We start from the raw sequence: 17,407 nt of genomic DNA on the forward strand, positions 1-17,407 counted from the left end.
GAAGATGAGAGCTTTAAAGATTGTGAAGGACAGGCTGAGACTGTTGACACTGAGAAAGCAAAATTGGCTGTAACTGTTTCATTTGTTAAGTGTAAACACAGTACAGCAAACTATACAGATTTTGCTTTCACTGATATTTTAAAAGTAGTGCTTTAGCACAACAGTTTCCTTCTGTTTCAGTGTGTGTTTATTCAGTTTCCCTTTGTCTAATATTACATTTTGTTTAAAGATCAGAAAGCACTTAGACCCCCTTTTATTAAACTGCGATAGAGTTCCTATGAGCGTCGGGAGCAGCACGAGGCATTCAGCACGGCTCCCGGCGCTAAAAACTGCTAGCACAGTTTAATAAAAGTAGGCCTAAGTGTGACATATATGAAGTAATAGCGGAAATCAGGAGGGGACAGAAACTTTTTTAGATCACTGTATTTACTGTTTCATAGCTTTGTTGCATTTTTCTTTGTTAAATTGCTCCGTAAGTGTGCATAAATAAATGTTCATTTGTTCCGAATCTGACTCTTAGATTCTTAGGTGGGCTCCTAAGTCCTAAGAAAATTTGTTGAAGTCTGCTGTAGGGCCTTTTGGTACTAGGTTATAAATTTTAAGAGCAAGTTAGATAAAGAAATAACACTGCTAAATTGCAGTTTTTAGGTATTTGAAACTCATCCATTTAAAGTAAATCTCCCCCCCCATTTTATGCTTTTTTATCACCATCTGCAGTGGTATTAGCTCCAACACTCATAGGAATTCTATGAGCGTCAGAGCTAATACCGCTGCGGCCGGTGATAAAAAAAAAGCCTAACTAACTTAGCTTTGTAAAAGGGAGTAAATTCTTAGGTTTGTATTCTTCTCTTTATTAAAGCCAACCTATAAAATTTGTTTATTTATAAATCTAGGAGGAAGAATATCTACCAAGAGAAGACTTCAATGATGCAGATCAGCTCAGAGTGGGTAATGATGGCATTTTCATGTTGGCATTTTTCAGTAAGTACTTTTAGTCTGTTATTTCATAATGTTTATTTCAACATAAATTGAGCCACAAAGCTTTATGGTGGATAACAGACCAATAAAGTTTGGTTGAGAGTACTATATGATATACTTCACAAAACTGAAGATGTAATCAATGTTGAAGTTATTCAGTTAAGGTGAATTATCCACAATCAGATATTGTTGCTATTTAAAATGAAATCTTAATTGTGTTAGTAGTCTCTATTGAGCTATAGCAGTGCTTTGTGGTTCAATAATTGTGTTTCTGAGTTCTTTAAAACCTTTGGGAGCCTGTCTAAAATGAACAAATAGATGATTCCTGTGTGCAAGTGTCTCAGGTTAACAAAGCTGTCACACATTTATTTTTATTTATTGTCTTAATAGTTCCTATTTTTATTATTTATTCCTGCTAAACACAAGTGCTGGGATTCTGACAACAAGAGCCTTTGTTTATAGCAACCTGTTGATCTTTTCCATGTTTGTTTAAAATTACCTTCATTATTTTTAGTCCAGTTTCTTCAGCAGTAGTCTTGAGACTGGGAATTCTTATTCTAGTCACCAAACATCACCTTTAATGATGACAATAGCTCTGTCTCAACCCAGCACCTGTGAATGTTGACTCTGCAGTATCTCTAGTTCACCCAATCTTTGGAAGGCACAAGTCAGGGACAGGACAAGGGGGTCTTTCTAAATGATACTATGCTGTATGACCACTGACCCACCATGTAGCCATAGATGTAGTTTTTAGCTTTATAACCAAGTATAAGCATAACTTTGTAAGAAGATGAATCACATTAACATGATGAGCTGTCTGTCTCAAAATCCTTGATTTGTGAGGAAATATAACCTATCTGAAAGCAGCAATGTTAGCAATATTTGTTCAGATAATTTTCCAATAAAAACAGACTTATTCCTTATCATCCATCTAGACCAGTCTGGATGATGAATTATGCCCCACACTCAGCAGATGGAGGCAGAACACTGATGTTTTGGTGACATCAATACCAACAGAAAAAGTGGTGGATCACTGGAAGTTGCTAGCATTTTTCTGGTACAGATGAACTGGTGCAGCAGGAGTTTGAAGGCTGGCCTGAGTTCTAAGGGGCCATATAGTTGAGTCCAGGATGAATGCATGTACTTTCCTTTGATAAAGTCTGGGGATTGCATGTTTTCACAGCCCTGAATTCCTGCCTATGGTGCTCATTCAGTGTTGCCTTATAGTCATGGAAGCTTCCTTTCTATGTTGGGCCTTTCTGTTTAGCCATACTCAGGAGAAACAAGTGGGGAAGAGCAGTACCAATTGTTTAGGCCAGGTGGCCTGGGAAGTCCTTAGTCTGACAGACTAGGTTCTTTGAGAGTGCTGTGTTCACTGGGTTTAGGTAGAACCCTAGGACACATCACTGTTCCTGGGCCCTAGTGGGCCAGGGTGTGGGAGCGTGCTCCACCCCTCCCCCTCGACTGCACTGTCAGGTTTCGCTTGATCTGTTAACTTCTACTCTCCACATCCCGACTTGGACCGGGAGCAGCAACAGAAGCAGAGCAGGAGCAGTGCAGAAGGCACTCAGAGTGTGGGAGCATGCTCCACCCCTCCCTCTCGACTTTGCACCGTCGGGTTTCGCTTGATCTGTTAACTTCTACTCTCCACCTCCTGACTTGGACCGGGAGCAGCAGTAGAGGCAGAGCGGGAGCAGTGCAGAAGGCACTCAGGGTGTGGGAGTGTGCTCCACCCCTCCCCCTCGACTTTGCACTGTCGGGTTTTGCTCAACTGCTACTCTCAACCATAACTGTCATTCCCAACTGTTACGCCCAACCACGTTTTCACTCCCAACATATCCTCACACACCACCAAGGCTCTCTACAGCATCTACACTAAAGTAATTCTTACTCCTACCCATCCAGGTACAACACAAGAAGAAAAACTTTTCTCACAGCCAACTACTCGTCCTCACTACCCCCCTCCCCCCCCAAAATGAAGCTAATCACACAAACACACACCCTGGCCACCCTACTGATAATCGTCCTCATTACCAGTTGGAAAGCAGTAGCAAACAACTTACCAGCCCCACCCACATGCTCCCCTGCAAACAAAATCCAACACCACAACAGGAGAACCCCAATAGTTAGAAGCTCAAACCACCAAACCAGCGCTCAACATCCCATCACCTTAGCCTGGAGAAGAAGACCACTTCCCAAGACCAAACCTCAACCTCCTCCTAAAACACTCAACTACCCTGAAACAACTCACAATTTCCAAACAGATAGCACCATCCTAACATGTGCCTACTTAAACATCAGAGCCTTAGGACCTAAAACAGAACACATAAAAAACTGGATAAAAAACGAAAACCTAGACTGCCTTTTCCTCACAGAAACCTGGTTAACCTCAGACGCAGATCCTAGAATAACAGAAGTTTGCCCTCAGGGATACATAATAACAGTGACCTGCAGAGAAGAAAAAAAGAGGAGAAGGACTAGCAATCTTAATCAAGGACTCCTTAACTCTAAATATACTCGAAAAAACATCCACCCCATAAATGAACTTCCTTGCCTGCCATCTCTCAAGCACCTCTCTAAAAAACTCACTAAACTGCATGCTCTGCTTCATAACACCAGGAAACTGGACTACAGTAAGACCTGAATTTGAAAACTTCATATACCAAAACTCATTAACAGCAGAATACAACCTCATCCTAGGAGACCTAAATATACACCTTGAAGACTGAGCATCCAAACCAGCAGAAAACTGTCTATCATTTCTCAATGCCTTATCCTTCCAAATCCTAAACCCACAAACCATGCATGAAAAAGGACATCAACTTGACACCGCAGCCTTCATGACCCATCAACCATCCTCCCCAGAAATTCAAACACCTAATGGAACCTGGTCCCCATCCCTCTGGTCAGACTACTACACAAACATATTCAACATCAACTGGACCAAGAACGAAACCATACCTAAACCCCCCAAAATAACTTACACCTCACACAAACACATCGACCCCCCCCCAAATTCTGGACAAAAATAGATGAAACAATCCAGGACTGTGACCCCAAGGACTTCATCTCACAGTGGAACAATCTGACTACAAACATTCTTGATGAACTAGCCCCACTACAAACCAAAACTAGAATCAGCAGAAGATCAGATCAATGGTTTAACAATGAACTACTCCTACTTAAAAGACAATGCAGACGACTAGAAAGAAAATGGATAAAAATGAATCTAGATCACACGAAAACCACTTGGGGAAAAAACTAACAAACAATACAAAATACTACTAAAGGGCAAGAGAAAAACACATTACACTAAGCTAATAGGCACAAAAACCCAAGATACAAAAAAACTATTCCAAATATTAAAAGACCTAACAGACACCAAACCCTACATGACCACTAACAATATCCCACCCCCTTCAGCCACCCTTTTAGCAGAACACTTCAAGAACAAAATTACAAATGCCAGAGCCACCCTCAATTGTACCCCATCCCACCTAAACGAACTCACAATTCTTCCCACAGATAAAGAATCAACTGCAGTTGACAAAACATGGTCTCAATTCCCCAACATACAATGGTCTGAATTCAATAAACTCTACAAAAAGTACAGCCACGCATCCTGTGACCTTAACCACTGCCCATCATATCTCCTTACAACCTCCAGCACAAAATTTTGTGCTCTACTTCTGCAATGGATACAAACTATGCTCACTGACAGCCTTTTCCCAACTGACCTCAGCAAAATCATCATCACCCCAATCCAAAAAGATCCAAAAGGACCAACAGACCAACCATCCAACTACAGACCCATTGCCTCAATACCTCTATATGTGAAACTGACAGAAGGACTAGTAGCCAAACACCTCACCAACTATCTAGATGACCATAATATACTTCACCCCACACAATCTGGCTTCAGATCTAACTTCAGCACAGAGACATTAGTAGGCTCCCTCATTGACACAGCCAGACAACACCTCAGCACAGGAAAAAAAATGCTTCTCGTACAACTAGACCTTACCGCAGCATTTGACCTGGTAGTCCATAAGATCCTACTACAAATTTTGGATGCAATAGGCATCTCAGATAAAGTATACTCTTGGTTTGAAGGCTTCCTAAAATCCAGAACATACAGAGTATAATCAGATAAAGAAAAAGCTGAACCTTGGTCCAACCCTTGCGGCATACTGCAAGGATCCCCACTATCCCCTACTCTCTTCAACCTATACACTGCATCTCTCGGAACATACCTAGATAATCTAGGCATCACCACCTACAGTTATGCAGATGACATTACCATTCTCATACCTTTTGATCAACCAAAGACTGCCATGACAAACATACTACACTGAACACTAGAAACAGTAGCAACCTGGATGAAAGATCACAAACTGAAACTCAACACAGACAAAACTAAATTCATCCTCCTCGAAAATGACAAAGTCCCAACCATAACCAATATAGAAATTAATACAATCAACTATTCCATTCAAACTACCATAAAACTACTACGAATGATTATAGACCGATACTGCACCATGCAACCACAAATAAATAAAACAATACAGAAATCCTTTGCAGTGATGAGAAACCTAAGACAAGTCAGGAAATTCTTTGAAAAAACACAATTCTAGCTTATAGTACAATCCCTAATCCTAAGTCTACTAGATTACTGCAATATCCTCTACCTCCCCTGCCCTTCTACAATGACTAAACAACTACAAATAATCCAAAATACAGCTCTGAGACTCATCTACTCATTGAGTAAACACGACCATATTACAGAAGCATACATCAACTCACATTGGCTACCAATCCAAGAAAGAATACTATTTAAATTCTACTGTATGTTATTTAAAGCCTTAAACGGAGACAGCCCATCCTACCTGAACAACTGCCTCATCCAAACCACCTCAATCAGACATAGAAAAACACACACCCCATTCACACACTCCTCGATCAAAGAAGTAAAACGGAAAAACTATACGATGGCCTCCTGGCCACTCAAGCAGCTAAATTAGATAACCAAATCTCCAGTCTACTAATAACGACGCCAAACTACAAGACGTTCAGAAAAAAAATAAAAACTATACTCTTCAAGAAATTCCTGAAACAGCCCTAACTTCAAACTTACCGTACTTCCCCCTTCCTCTTCCCGCCATACAGAAACTACATAACCTACTCTTTACCTCTCTAGAAAGGACAAATGTTCTTCCATTGTAACCCTCCGTTTTTTTATCTCTTTTGTAACTCGCCTTGAACCACAAGGTAATGGCGGAATAGAAATCTCTAATGTAATGTGTAAATTGCTGGACATGTTGCTTTACAAGTTGGTGTTTATCAGGAGTGGTTTTTCTCCCACCTAGGGTCTTTAAAGCAGGGCTTGATAAATTTAAATAAAATCTTGGAGTCAGTCCAAAAACTTAACAGCCAACAGCTGAGAGTCTAGAGCAGTGTTTTTCAACCTTTTTTGGGCAAAGGCACACTTGTTTCATGAAAAAAATCACGAGGCACACCACCATTAGAAAATGTTAAAAAATTTAACTCTCTGCCTATATTGACTATATATAAAGTAATTCTCTTGAATAGGAATCAAATAAACACAAAGAAAGTATTTTATAATTACTTTATTACGAAATAAAAATTATAAAATACTTTATTCAGTGCGAAACCTGGGCCTGTTTGGCTGAACACAAAGCTGATATTCTGGCTGGAATCGAAGAAAGACACACACGTAGCTCTTCGTCAACAGCTCTCAGTCTCTCTCTGTATTTGGATTTTATAGCATACAAAAATAGACAAATATACCCTCCATCCTTTTTATTAAACCACAATAGCAGTTTTTAGCGCAGGGAGCTGCGCTGAATGTCCAGCGCTGCTCTTGACGCTCATAGGCTCCCTGCGCTAAAAACCACTATTGCGGTTTAGTAAAAGGGGACCATATTGTAAAATATAGACAGCAGATATAAATTCAGAACTGTGCATAGTAAGTGAAGGGAAGTTTTCATCTCTGGGAATTTACCCAGTTAACTATTAAGTTATTTGGGCAAATTCCTTTGAAAACTGTGGTAATACTGCCTCCACTTTGCTAAATTTAAAATAAAATCATTTTTCCTACCTTGTCTGGTGATTTCTGGTTGCACTTTCTTCTTCTGACTGTGCATCCAATCTTTCTTCCCTTCTATCAGCCTGTATGCTTTCTCTCCTCCACACCTCATTCCCTCCCCCAACTTTTTCTTCCTCTCTCCCTGACCTTTCTTTCTTTTTTTCTGTTTCTCTTCTTTCCTTCTGTTTCCCTGCCTGCCCCCTTTCTTTCTTTCTTTCTCCCTGCCGTTCCCCAAGCCACTGCCACTGCCGCTGCCATCGGTGAACAGGACCCACCAATGGATAACAGGCCCCAAAGCCGACGCCGATGCATGCTCTCCCTGACGTCAATTCTACAATCGGAAAGGAAGTTCCGCCCAGCCAGGCAGCGATTGGCTGGCCCGAACTTCCTCTCCGACTGTAGAATTGACATCGGGGAGAAGAAGACTAGATCGCCAAGACAAAGTGAGTCCTGGGTGATCGACTCACTTTGCCTTGGCGAGCTACTGGCGCCCCTGCCTCGGGCCCCCTGTCAGCTCCGGGCCCGGCGGCCCTGCGGCACACCAGGCAACATCTCGCGGCACACTAGTGTGCCGCGGAACAGCGGTTGAAAAACACTGGTCTAGAGAATGACACAGGGGCAAAGTTTGTCCCCATTCCCATGAGCTCTGTCCTCATGTGCATAATCCTCAAACAGTTATGACTTTATATTTAAATTTTTAAATTAAAATATAAAAAGGGACAATATTCTGTACACCTGTTGTTTGTAAATCACAAATAGAGCCTTCCATTTTGATTTGGTATTGGTATAACCTTCCCAAAGATTCTGTTGCCTGTGTTTTTACATCATCTGGGAAGATATGGACATAGAAGAGAACCAATACTGTATAGTGGATGAACAGGAAAATAAGTGTCTTTTAAATATTGGAAATGCTCCTTGATGCCAGCAATGTTGAATGAATTTATTGCAGTGACAGATGCTTGAACAACTGGGCATGTGATGGAAGGACTTTGCAGGTGGTGAGAGTCTAATTAGCAGACAAGACTTCTGTTGCCACATCAAAAGCAGACAAGACAGAAATGATGTAATTTAAAAGTACTTTATTTAAATCCAAAAGCAGTTTCTGCAGTTTTTTAATCATTAAATTCAGTTGCCAGTTGTCTTAAGTTGTGTTACGTTTTTACGTATTGATACTAACATTTTATACATGCTTTTGGAACAGCCTGTTTAAAGCTTAATGACACAGGGACACAGTTTGTCCATGCCCCGTCCCCATGGGCTCTGTTCCCGTGTCATTCTCTAGCTGAGACCTCTCTCATTTCTCCTTTCCTCACCCCCTCCATCATAACTCTTCTAAAACTGACTTACAGAAGCCAATAGTTTCCCTTCACAAAGCATGCTGTTTTTTTTGTTTTTTAAATTTATATTCCGCATATCCTACAATTCTATGCGAATTGCATATCAGGTACTCAAACATTTTTCCCTAAGTGTCCTGGTGGACTCCCACTCTATCTAATGTACCTGGTGCAATGGGGATTAAATGACTTGCCCAGGGTCACAAGAAGCAAGTAGCTTTAACCACTACACCATACACTCCCATGACAGCACACTCTAGGTAGGTAAAACAGAGGCAATTGCCTCTTTGTTTCATGTGACACCATAGCCTGGGTCCCTACCAGTTTATTTCTTGCATTTCCCCCCCCCCCCGACTTCACCCAGTCTCTCACTTGCATACCCTCACAAATTCACCGAATCAGTCACAGCCATCTATTCCCCTTACCCTGTGGGTTGCATTTTTAGAAGAAAATGTTTGGTTTCTTTTTCTTTGCCACGATTCAGCTCTGTTTGTAACCTTGAGCACATGGTACAGGATGTTCGGGCTAGTTTCACAAATTTAAGTCCCAAGAGATTTAAAACCACACAACTTCCTGCACTTTTCAGCATAAGCCCCTACGCACTCTGTGGTTGAGCCAAGAGTCTTTACTCCTTCAAAGACATCAAATACTAAAGCACCAGAGCAAGAATGTTCTTGGTAATGGCCCCAACTTGGTGGAATGCCCTTCCAAAGGAATTAAAGCTAGAAAAGGACACCGGAAAAATCAAGAAAGGGATAAAGACTATTCTTTTTTCAAATTACTTCAACTGAAATTATGAAGTTGACAACAGAGAGAGGAAACTAGAACTTTCAGAGATGCGTGTAAATAGATTATAGCTAGTTGAAATGACCAACCTCCTTAGGAGGTGTATAAATATAGTATATTTAGCTGCAATAGTAAACTTAGTTTATATGTGTATATACATAGGACAATTGATTTGGTATAAACATGTGCATATAAGTAGGATGATCAATGTGGCAGTAATATAAGTAGGATGATTATGGCATAATCATGCCGATATTAATAACTCTGTATTGCAACACCACAGAGCTCCATGTATTTCAGTATAGAGCCCATGTATTGTAACACCTCGCAGAAGCTCTTTGTAACTCTGTATGGTACCATCTCTACAGAAGCTCATTTAGTGAAACACCTTTTCAGAAGCCCAAGTAAACCGCTCTGAATTTACTCCCCAGACATTTGTAGCAGTATAGAAACAGTCAATAAACAAACATACCAAGTTGGATCATGGTGCAGAATTATTCAGTCTACCATTTGAGGCAGCGCTACACAAAATGACCAAAATTTGGCAGATGAAATCCTAGGCACCAATGTTCAGTTTCTAGGCTCCATGGCAACCTGGTGCCCAGGATTTGTTGAGACTTGCCTTATAGCTTTAGTGTGTCCTACTTGTCTGAATTGATCTAGAAGGATGATAATGAGGGTGAAATTTGTTTTTATCTGTCAAGTTCCTTTCCTTTTCTTGAGTCCTGCTAGTCCTCAGAAGGCTACATTTGGAAGATCTCTCTCAGTTTTGTATAGATTCTTCAGAGTCTTCTCAGACTTTTCCTGGGGTGATTCTGTGGAAAGAGTTTCCAAGTCTAGGGGAAATGGATCTGTGAATAGCTGTTATGCGTTTTTGTGCTCTGAGGCTGTACTTTCTTGCTTTGCTTTGAGGCTTTCTCGCTATACTTTGAGGCTACAAATTGAAACTGCTATTTCTGTTATATATACACAGGAGTATGTTCTGTAGCTGTTGAATCCCACTAACCGTGAATCTACAGAAGGGTGTTTCTTTAAAACTTTGAATTCCTTCCCTTCTACAGTGGAGAACAGCTCCCTCTTCATTTTTTCCTTCTGCAAGAGAACTTAGTAGGTATGTTATGATCTGCTCTACTTCATTTTATTATTTTGGGGTATATTTCTTGTTGGTTTTGAAATTTATTCTTGGCTTCAGTGCTTGTAAGTCCCCTTATTTGGCTTACTCCGCCGGAGAAAGGGCACAGTCCCACATGGGTGGACTGCTGCTCCCAGGCCAATCTCCTCAGAGTACCTGTGGAACCAGCCTTCAAGAAAGGGAACTATGATGCCATGAGGCAAATGGTAAAGAGAAAACTCAAGAACAGTTCCAGGAAAAAGCAAACGGTGGACCAAGCATGGACCTTATTCAAGGACATGGTAAAAGAGACGCAAAATCTGTATATACCCAGATTTAGAAAAGGGAGCAAAAAGAATCAAACAAAAGACCCGGTTTGGATAACCAGTGAAGGTGATAAGAGACAAGAAAAAATCATTCAAGAAGTGGAAAAAGGATAAAACCAAGGAAAGCTGGAAAGAGCACAGGAAACATCAAAAAGAATGTCACCGTGTGGTCAGAACAGCGAAAAAAGAGTATGAGGAGAGACTTGCCAAGGAGGCATGGAATTTTAAACCATTCTTTCGATATGTGAAAGGAAAACAACTGGCGAGGGAGGAAGTGGGACCCCTGGATGAGGGAGGCAGGAAAGGAGTGATAAATGAGGAAAAGGAGATGGCAGACAGACTAAACACGTTCTTCTCGTCAGTCTTCACGAAAGAGGATACATCGAACATGCCAAATCCGGAAAAAACCTTCAAGGGGGATCAAGAGGAAAAATTATTATCAATAGAAGTGAGCCTCGAGAATGTACTCAAACAGATAGATTAAAAACTGACAAATCGCCGGGACCAGATGGAATCCACCCGAGAACACTGAAGGAGCTCAAAGACGAAATAGCGGAGTTACTACAGAAGATTTGCAACCTATCCTTGAAAACAGGGGTAATCCCGGAGGACTGGAGGATAGCGAATGTTACACCTATCTTCAAAAAGGGATCCAGAGGCGACCCGGGGAACTACAGACCAGTGAGCTTAACCTCAGTTCTGGAAAAGATGGCCGAATCATTAATCAAGGACAGCATTAATGAGCATATAGAAGGAAATAATCTGATGAGAACCAGCCAGCATGGTTTCTGTAAAGGAAGATCTTGCCAAACAAACCTACTGCACTTCTTCGAGGGGATAAACGAACAATTGGACAAAGGTGACCCCATACACATCATATATCTGGACTTCCAAAAAGCCTTTGACAAGGTACCCCATGAGCGCCTGCTAAGAAAACTGTGGAACCACTGAGTGGAAGGGGACGTGCACAGATGGATCTGTAATTGGCTGGCGGACAGGAAGCAGAGGGTAGGAGTAAAGGGACACTACTCTGAATGGGAAGCAGTTGCGAGCGGTGTCCCGCAGGGGTCAGTGCTGGGACCACTGCTGTTCAATATATTCATCAATGACCTGGAAGTAGAGACGAAGTTGAAGTTATAAAATTTGCGGACGACACAAAACTCTCCAGCAGGGTTAGAACTGTTGAGGAATGTAAAGAACTACAAAGGGACCTGAACAAACTGAGTGAATGGGCAGATAAATGGCAAATGTGCTTCAATGTAGAGAAATGCAAAGTCTTGCACATAGGGAAAGGAAACACAATGTACAACTACAAGATGGGGGGAATGGTATTGGGGAAAAGCAACCTAGAAAGGGACTTGGGGGTTTTGGTGGACCAATCAATGAAGCCGGGGGCACAATGCGCAGCAGCCTCCAAGAAAGCAAACAGACACAATGCGCAGCAGCCTTCAAGAAGACAAACAGAATTTTGGGCATTATCAAAAAAGGAATCACTACCAGAACCAAAGCAGTTATCCTGCCACTATATCGGGCAATGGTGCACCCGCATCTGGAATACTGCGTTCAATACTGGTCACCGTACCTTAAGAAGGATATGGCAACACTCGAGAGAATCCAGAGAAGAGCAACAAAAATGATAAGGGGCATGGAAAACCTTCCATAGGCTGAGAGACTGGAGAAACTGGGGCTCTTTTCCCTGGAAAAACGGAGACTTAGAGGGGACATGATAGAAACTTACAAGATCATAAAGGGTGTAGAGAAGATAGAGAGGGACAGACTCTTCAGACTGGTGGGTGAAACAAGAACAAGAGGGCACTCAAGAAAATTGAAGGGAGAGATTCAGAACGAATGCTAGGAAGTTCTTCTTCACGCAGAGGGTGGTGGATACCTGGAATGCGCTTCCAGAGGAGGTGGTAGAGCAGAGTACGATTTTGGGTTTCAAAAAAGAGTTGGACAAGTTCCTGAAAGAAAAGGGGATTGAAGGGTATAGTTAGAGGGGTACTACACAGGACAAAATGTCTTAAATAAAGGATCACTTACAGGTCACTGACCTGGGGGGCCGCCGCAGGAGCAGTCTGCTGGGTGCGATGGACCTGTGGTCTGACTCAGCAGAGGCGATTCTTATGTTCTTATGTGTCCCTTAGGAGCTCAAGGTCTGTTCTCCTGGGAGCTGGCTCACCTGCTGATTCATCAGAGGCTTGAGCACAGGCTGAGTGGCCTCTGAATAAGAATCCTCTGGGTATCAGGAAGCCAGCTGCATAGTTGCTGCCCCGTCATGTCATGCGTCCTTTCGGGAGTGAGAGGTTGAGGTCTGTTTGTCTGTAGCCAGATAACATCCATCGATGGTTAAGTTTGTTGGGAGGGGCATTAGGCATCTGAGCCAATCAGGGTCTTAGGCTCCCCCCTCTGTATCCATGTGATGCATGGGAAGGGTCTTAAGGTACTGATTTCCTCAAACGTCAAACCTTAGGCCCCTCCCTGTGCATCACATGGGATATAGAGGGAGTAGCCTAAGGCGTCTGAGCCAATCGGGGCCTTAGGCTCCTCCCCGTGCATCACATGGTGCACCGGGGAGGGGAAGGCCTGTCATTTTCCATGGGTGGGCCTTGCAGCTGGAGGGACCAAGCTTCCCTCCAGCTTCCAAAGTATAGCAAAGGTACAGGGAAGGGGGTTTCACGAAGTAGGGCGGGGGTTCGGGGGAGCATCCGGTGGCAGGAGGGCGTGGGCATCCCTCCTGCTTTTTTTTTTTTTGGAAGGAAGGGGGGAGGAGTGGGCATCCCTCCTGACTTTTTATTTTTCAGGAGGGTAGGGGATAGTTCAGGGGGGCCTCCGTTGGCAGGAGGGAATGGGCATCCCTCCTGCCAATTTTCTCTCGTGGGGGATGGTGGAGACAGCAAGGCAGGTGGGAGCGGGTATCTCTCCTGCCAATTTTCTCTCGTGAAATGTTCGTCAGGGGTCGTTGAAGAGGGCCGTCATCGGCGATGGGGGACTTTTTTCATTTTTTTTTTAATGGGACATATATTTTGCGTGCTCTGCTTAGGGGGATGGGTGAGAGGATGAAAGCTGCTGCTCAGGGGAATGGGAAGGGAGGAAAGATGCTTCATATTGTGGCCACCGTGTCCTCGCCTAGTCAGATAGCACCCCGAGTGGACCACAGAAAAACTGATCTGGCGTGCTGTTTGGTATGGAGACAGTCCCTACAGGCAAATCCTCAACAAAATAGACAAAAAGAAAATCAAACAATTAGGCAAAACATCATGTGGTGAATTCAATCCTGGTCAGAATATTGTTCAGGATTCTTTATTCCTGGATGATGCAAAAACAAAATGGCAAACAAAATCAAACAATAAAAAATAAACTTGAGGCACAAGTCCTGTACAGCAAATCGGGATATACCAAAGTCCTGGTGCCTCAGCAAATGCAGCACAGCTTCCTGCAGCTAGGTCTCATTCTGGCCCTAGAACTGGGCCTTTCTTCAAAAGAGAGTTAAGTCCAGTTATCACAGTGCAATAATCCTCACTGCATTACTTTCACAAAACATAAATGTAAAAGAAAAAATGTCAGGAGGCCCTCAGCTCTGCTCCTGAGCTGGGGCAGGAGAACTGCCAAGTTAGTCTTCAAGCTTCATACAATATTCAAATATTCCCACCCGAGATCTTGACAAACTTCTCCCACTTAAAACAGTTCTCATTTCCTAGGTTTTACTGCACTCAAACTTGAAATAAAGCAGTTAAAAAAGAAAACAAAACTTTCTCCAACAAACAAACTGAGAAAACATCAGCCATAGTCCTTTATGCAATCACAGCTAAAGAGCCCCGTCTGGGGCCTAGCATTGGACCTCAGCAAATGCTGTGAGCCCAGGTAGCAAAAAGAAAAAAAAATACTCTTGCAAAATAAGTCACAGGCTGTAGCACAAGTCCCCATAATTACACAAAAATAATCCAAAGAAGCATTTAAACAATTCAGTGGATAGCTTTAGAAACTGCTCACAGAAAAAACACACAGCTTTCCAGTTAGTGAGCTTCTTGTTCTGGAAATACCTGGTTCAAAACTTCCATTTCTTTCACCTGAGGTAAGGCCTCAGCTTCTTGGTCTGGAGCTAAATCATCAACTTCTATGGGTTTCAGATTATTCAGTTGCTCTGGTTATAAACTTTTCTTCCCAATCACTATTAAGGGCATCTCCTTGAAGTTGATTCACAGAATTAGGATTCTCGGGATTATCTTTGATGATAAATTATCTTATCATGACCATATCAGTCATGTTGTCAAATCAACTTTTTATAGACTCTGCCAAATTCGTTCAGTATCTAAATTCTTATGTCCAAAATCTCTGAATGTACTAATTCATTCTCTGGTTATTTCTAAAATTGACTATTGTAATGCCCTGTTTAAAGGATTGGCTCAAAAGGAAATTAGAAGTCTGCAAATTATCCAGAATGCCTCAATCAAACTTATTATGAAAGCCAAGAAATTTGATCATGTGACACCCTTACTTAAAAAAGCACATTGGCTTCCAGTTGCTCATCGTATAATGTACAAATTATGTCTGCTCACTTTTAAGTCTTTGACATTTAAAACCCCAGCTTTTATTTATAAAGTTTTAATTCCTTATACTTCCATCTAGATAATTGAGGTCAAATGACCAACATTTATTGGTCATTCCCTCTCTTAAAATTATTAAAACACGGCGGCAATCTATTTTTTCAGTCACGGCTCCTCAATCCTGGAATGTCCTTCCAATTTATCTAAGAGAGGAAAAGAATTTCGAAAAATTTAAGAGCAAACTCTTAAATTTGCATTAAAGATGCATTCAATGATTAAATGAATTGCTTATAGCTCTTAATCCATCTTTAGATTTTTGTGATAGTTTTCATTTCCCTTTCCTATTGTTTTTAACCCTAATTGTTTTTCTTTATAACCAGATTGTATTTCTTTCCTAGTTTTCCTTGTGTTTGATTGTTGACTTATTAATATGTTTTAGTAGATTTAGCACTTGTCAGTTATGTTTGTCTTCCTTAACTTTGTAATTTTTATCAATTTGTACATCGCTTAGAATTCGGAATAGGCGATTAATCAAATTTTATAATAAACTTGAAACTTGAGAGAGAATCCTTTCCCTTCCTTGTCCTCTCGAACTGTGGAGAGAATGCAGCTGGCTTTTCATTGTGAGAGCCCCGCCCTGCTCTCTGTGTGCCTGCACTGCTCTGAGGCTCTCTTGGGCTCCCCCTGTGGATGTTTGGGTAAATGCAAGGTTTTCTCACAGGGGCATTTTGCCTAAACCTAATGCTAACAGGTTTGGAGACCAACCTTGCAGAGCTGGGTTGAGTCTCCATCTCCTCGGCTTCTGAATGGTCAGAAAGAAACTCCTCTTCAGTGAAATTCTCCCTAGCATAACCAGGGAACATGGGCTGCTGGGCTCTATGGGGCGTGGGAACAACTTTCCTACCTCTATTCCTGCTTCTCCTGTGGTTTTTTTCCTGTGAATATGTCAGGCACGGAGCCTGACTGGTCACAATATGTGGGGAGAGATGAAGAATTGGGGTGGAGGAGAGGAAGGGAGAGATGAAACAAAGAGGTAGAAAGGGGTGAGATGGAGGAGAAATGCATGTTGTGGAGGGGAGAGAAACATGCATGGAGAAGAGAGAGGGAGAATTGTTGGACATAGGATGGAGGGCAGAGAGAGATGATGCATGGAGAAGAGAGAGGGAGAATTGTTGGACATAGAATGGAGGGTAGAGAGAGATGATGCATGGGGAAAGAGAGAAAGAAATGTTGCATATGATAATGGAGAGGAGGAAGGAAATGATACTGCATGGAGGTGAATAGAGTGGTTTGACCAGGGCAGAAGGCAGGGAGAGTGAGAAAGAGAGAGACGGTAGACAGTGGGAAAGAAACAAATGTTAGATATGGCAGTGAAAGATATAAAAAAATATTTTTATTTTTTATTTTGTGATTACTGTACACTATGTTAGATTTGAAATGTGTATCCTGCCAGAGCTGGTTAGACAGTGAGCATGAGCTAGGACCTAACCGAGAGGAAAAGTCTTTTTTTTGTTTTGTTTATACCATAATGTCAGCATGGGATTGGTGAGGGCAAAAGGGGTGGTGTGGTTGGAAAGGCTACAAAATAAACTCCAGGAATTCTGCACAAATAGGGAAGAAAAATTCTTATATCAGCCAACTTCAAAAAAGCTACATAAGATCACAAGAAAAAATGAAGTGGCACATTACATTTGCAAAAAATATACAACAACTCTTAATCAATAATGCCAAACCGTGCTCAGACTATTGTGTAATTTTCAGACCAAGCATCGGGACAAGTCCGGTTATTGAAATGCTATGGCAATGATTGAAGTGTGAAGCCATAGTATTGTCCTGATGCTTGGTCTGAAAATTACACAATATTCTGAGCACAGTTGGCAGAATTGAAAAGAGTTGTTGTATATTTTTTGCATATTTAATGTGCCACTTCAGTTTTCATGTGATCTTACAAAATAAACCCACCAGGACATACAACGCCAGATTGGGCGGAAAACATGAATTGAATCAAAAAATCCAAGTTTCCAAGTGGGAGGATATGTGGGGGTGTCCTAATTTATTCCTCAGTTAGAATACACATTTTTGTGGATATCTTTTGTTTCATGAGTAAATCAAGGAGAACTTTTTTTGTTTACCTGCAATTATAATTTTATATCACTTTCTTTTCCAAAGATAAATAAAAAAAAGATTTCACATCGATATGTGAACATTTCTTAAGAAAG

The 17,407-nt window shown here is 41.7% G+C and overlaps 1 protein-coding gene across 3 annotated transcripts in view; it reads left to right on the forward strand.

Moving 5' to 3' along the window:
- NDFIP2 (Nedd4 family interacting protein 2) overlaps positions 1 to 17,407 on the forward strand; it is a 332,657-nt gene that overhangs the window by 128,601 nt on the left and 186,649 nt on the right. For all 3 annotated transcript variants that reach the window (XM_033949047.1, XM_033949049.1, XM_033949048.1), the window contains exon 4: positions 894 to 981. In XM_033949047.1, coding sequence (XP_033804938.1) covers positions 894 to 981 — 88 coding nt within the window. The remainder of the gene's footprint in view (positions 1 to 893; positions 982 to 17,407) is intronic.

Source organism: Geotrypetes seraphini, chromosome 6, assembly GCF_902459505.1.
Source record: "Geotrypetes seraphini chromosome 6, aGeoSer1.1, whole genome shotgun sequence".
Classification (NCBI taxonomy): domain Eukaryota; kingdom Metazoa; phylum Chordata; class Amphibia; order Gymnophiona; family Dermophiidae; genus Geotrypetes; species Geotrypetes seraphini.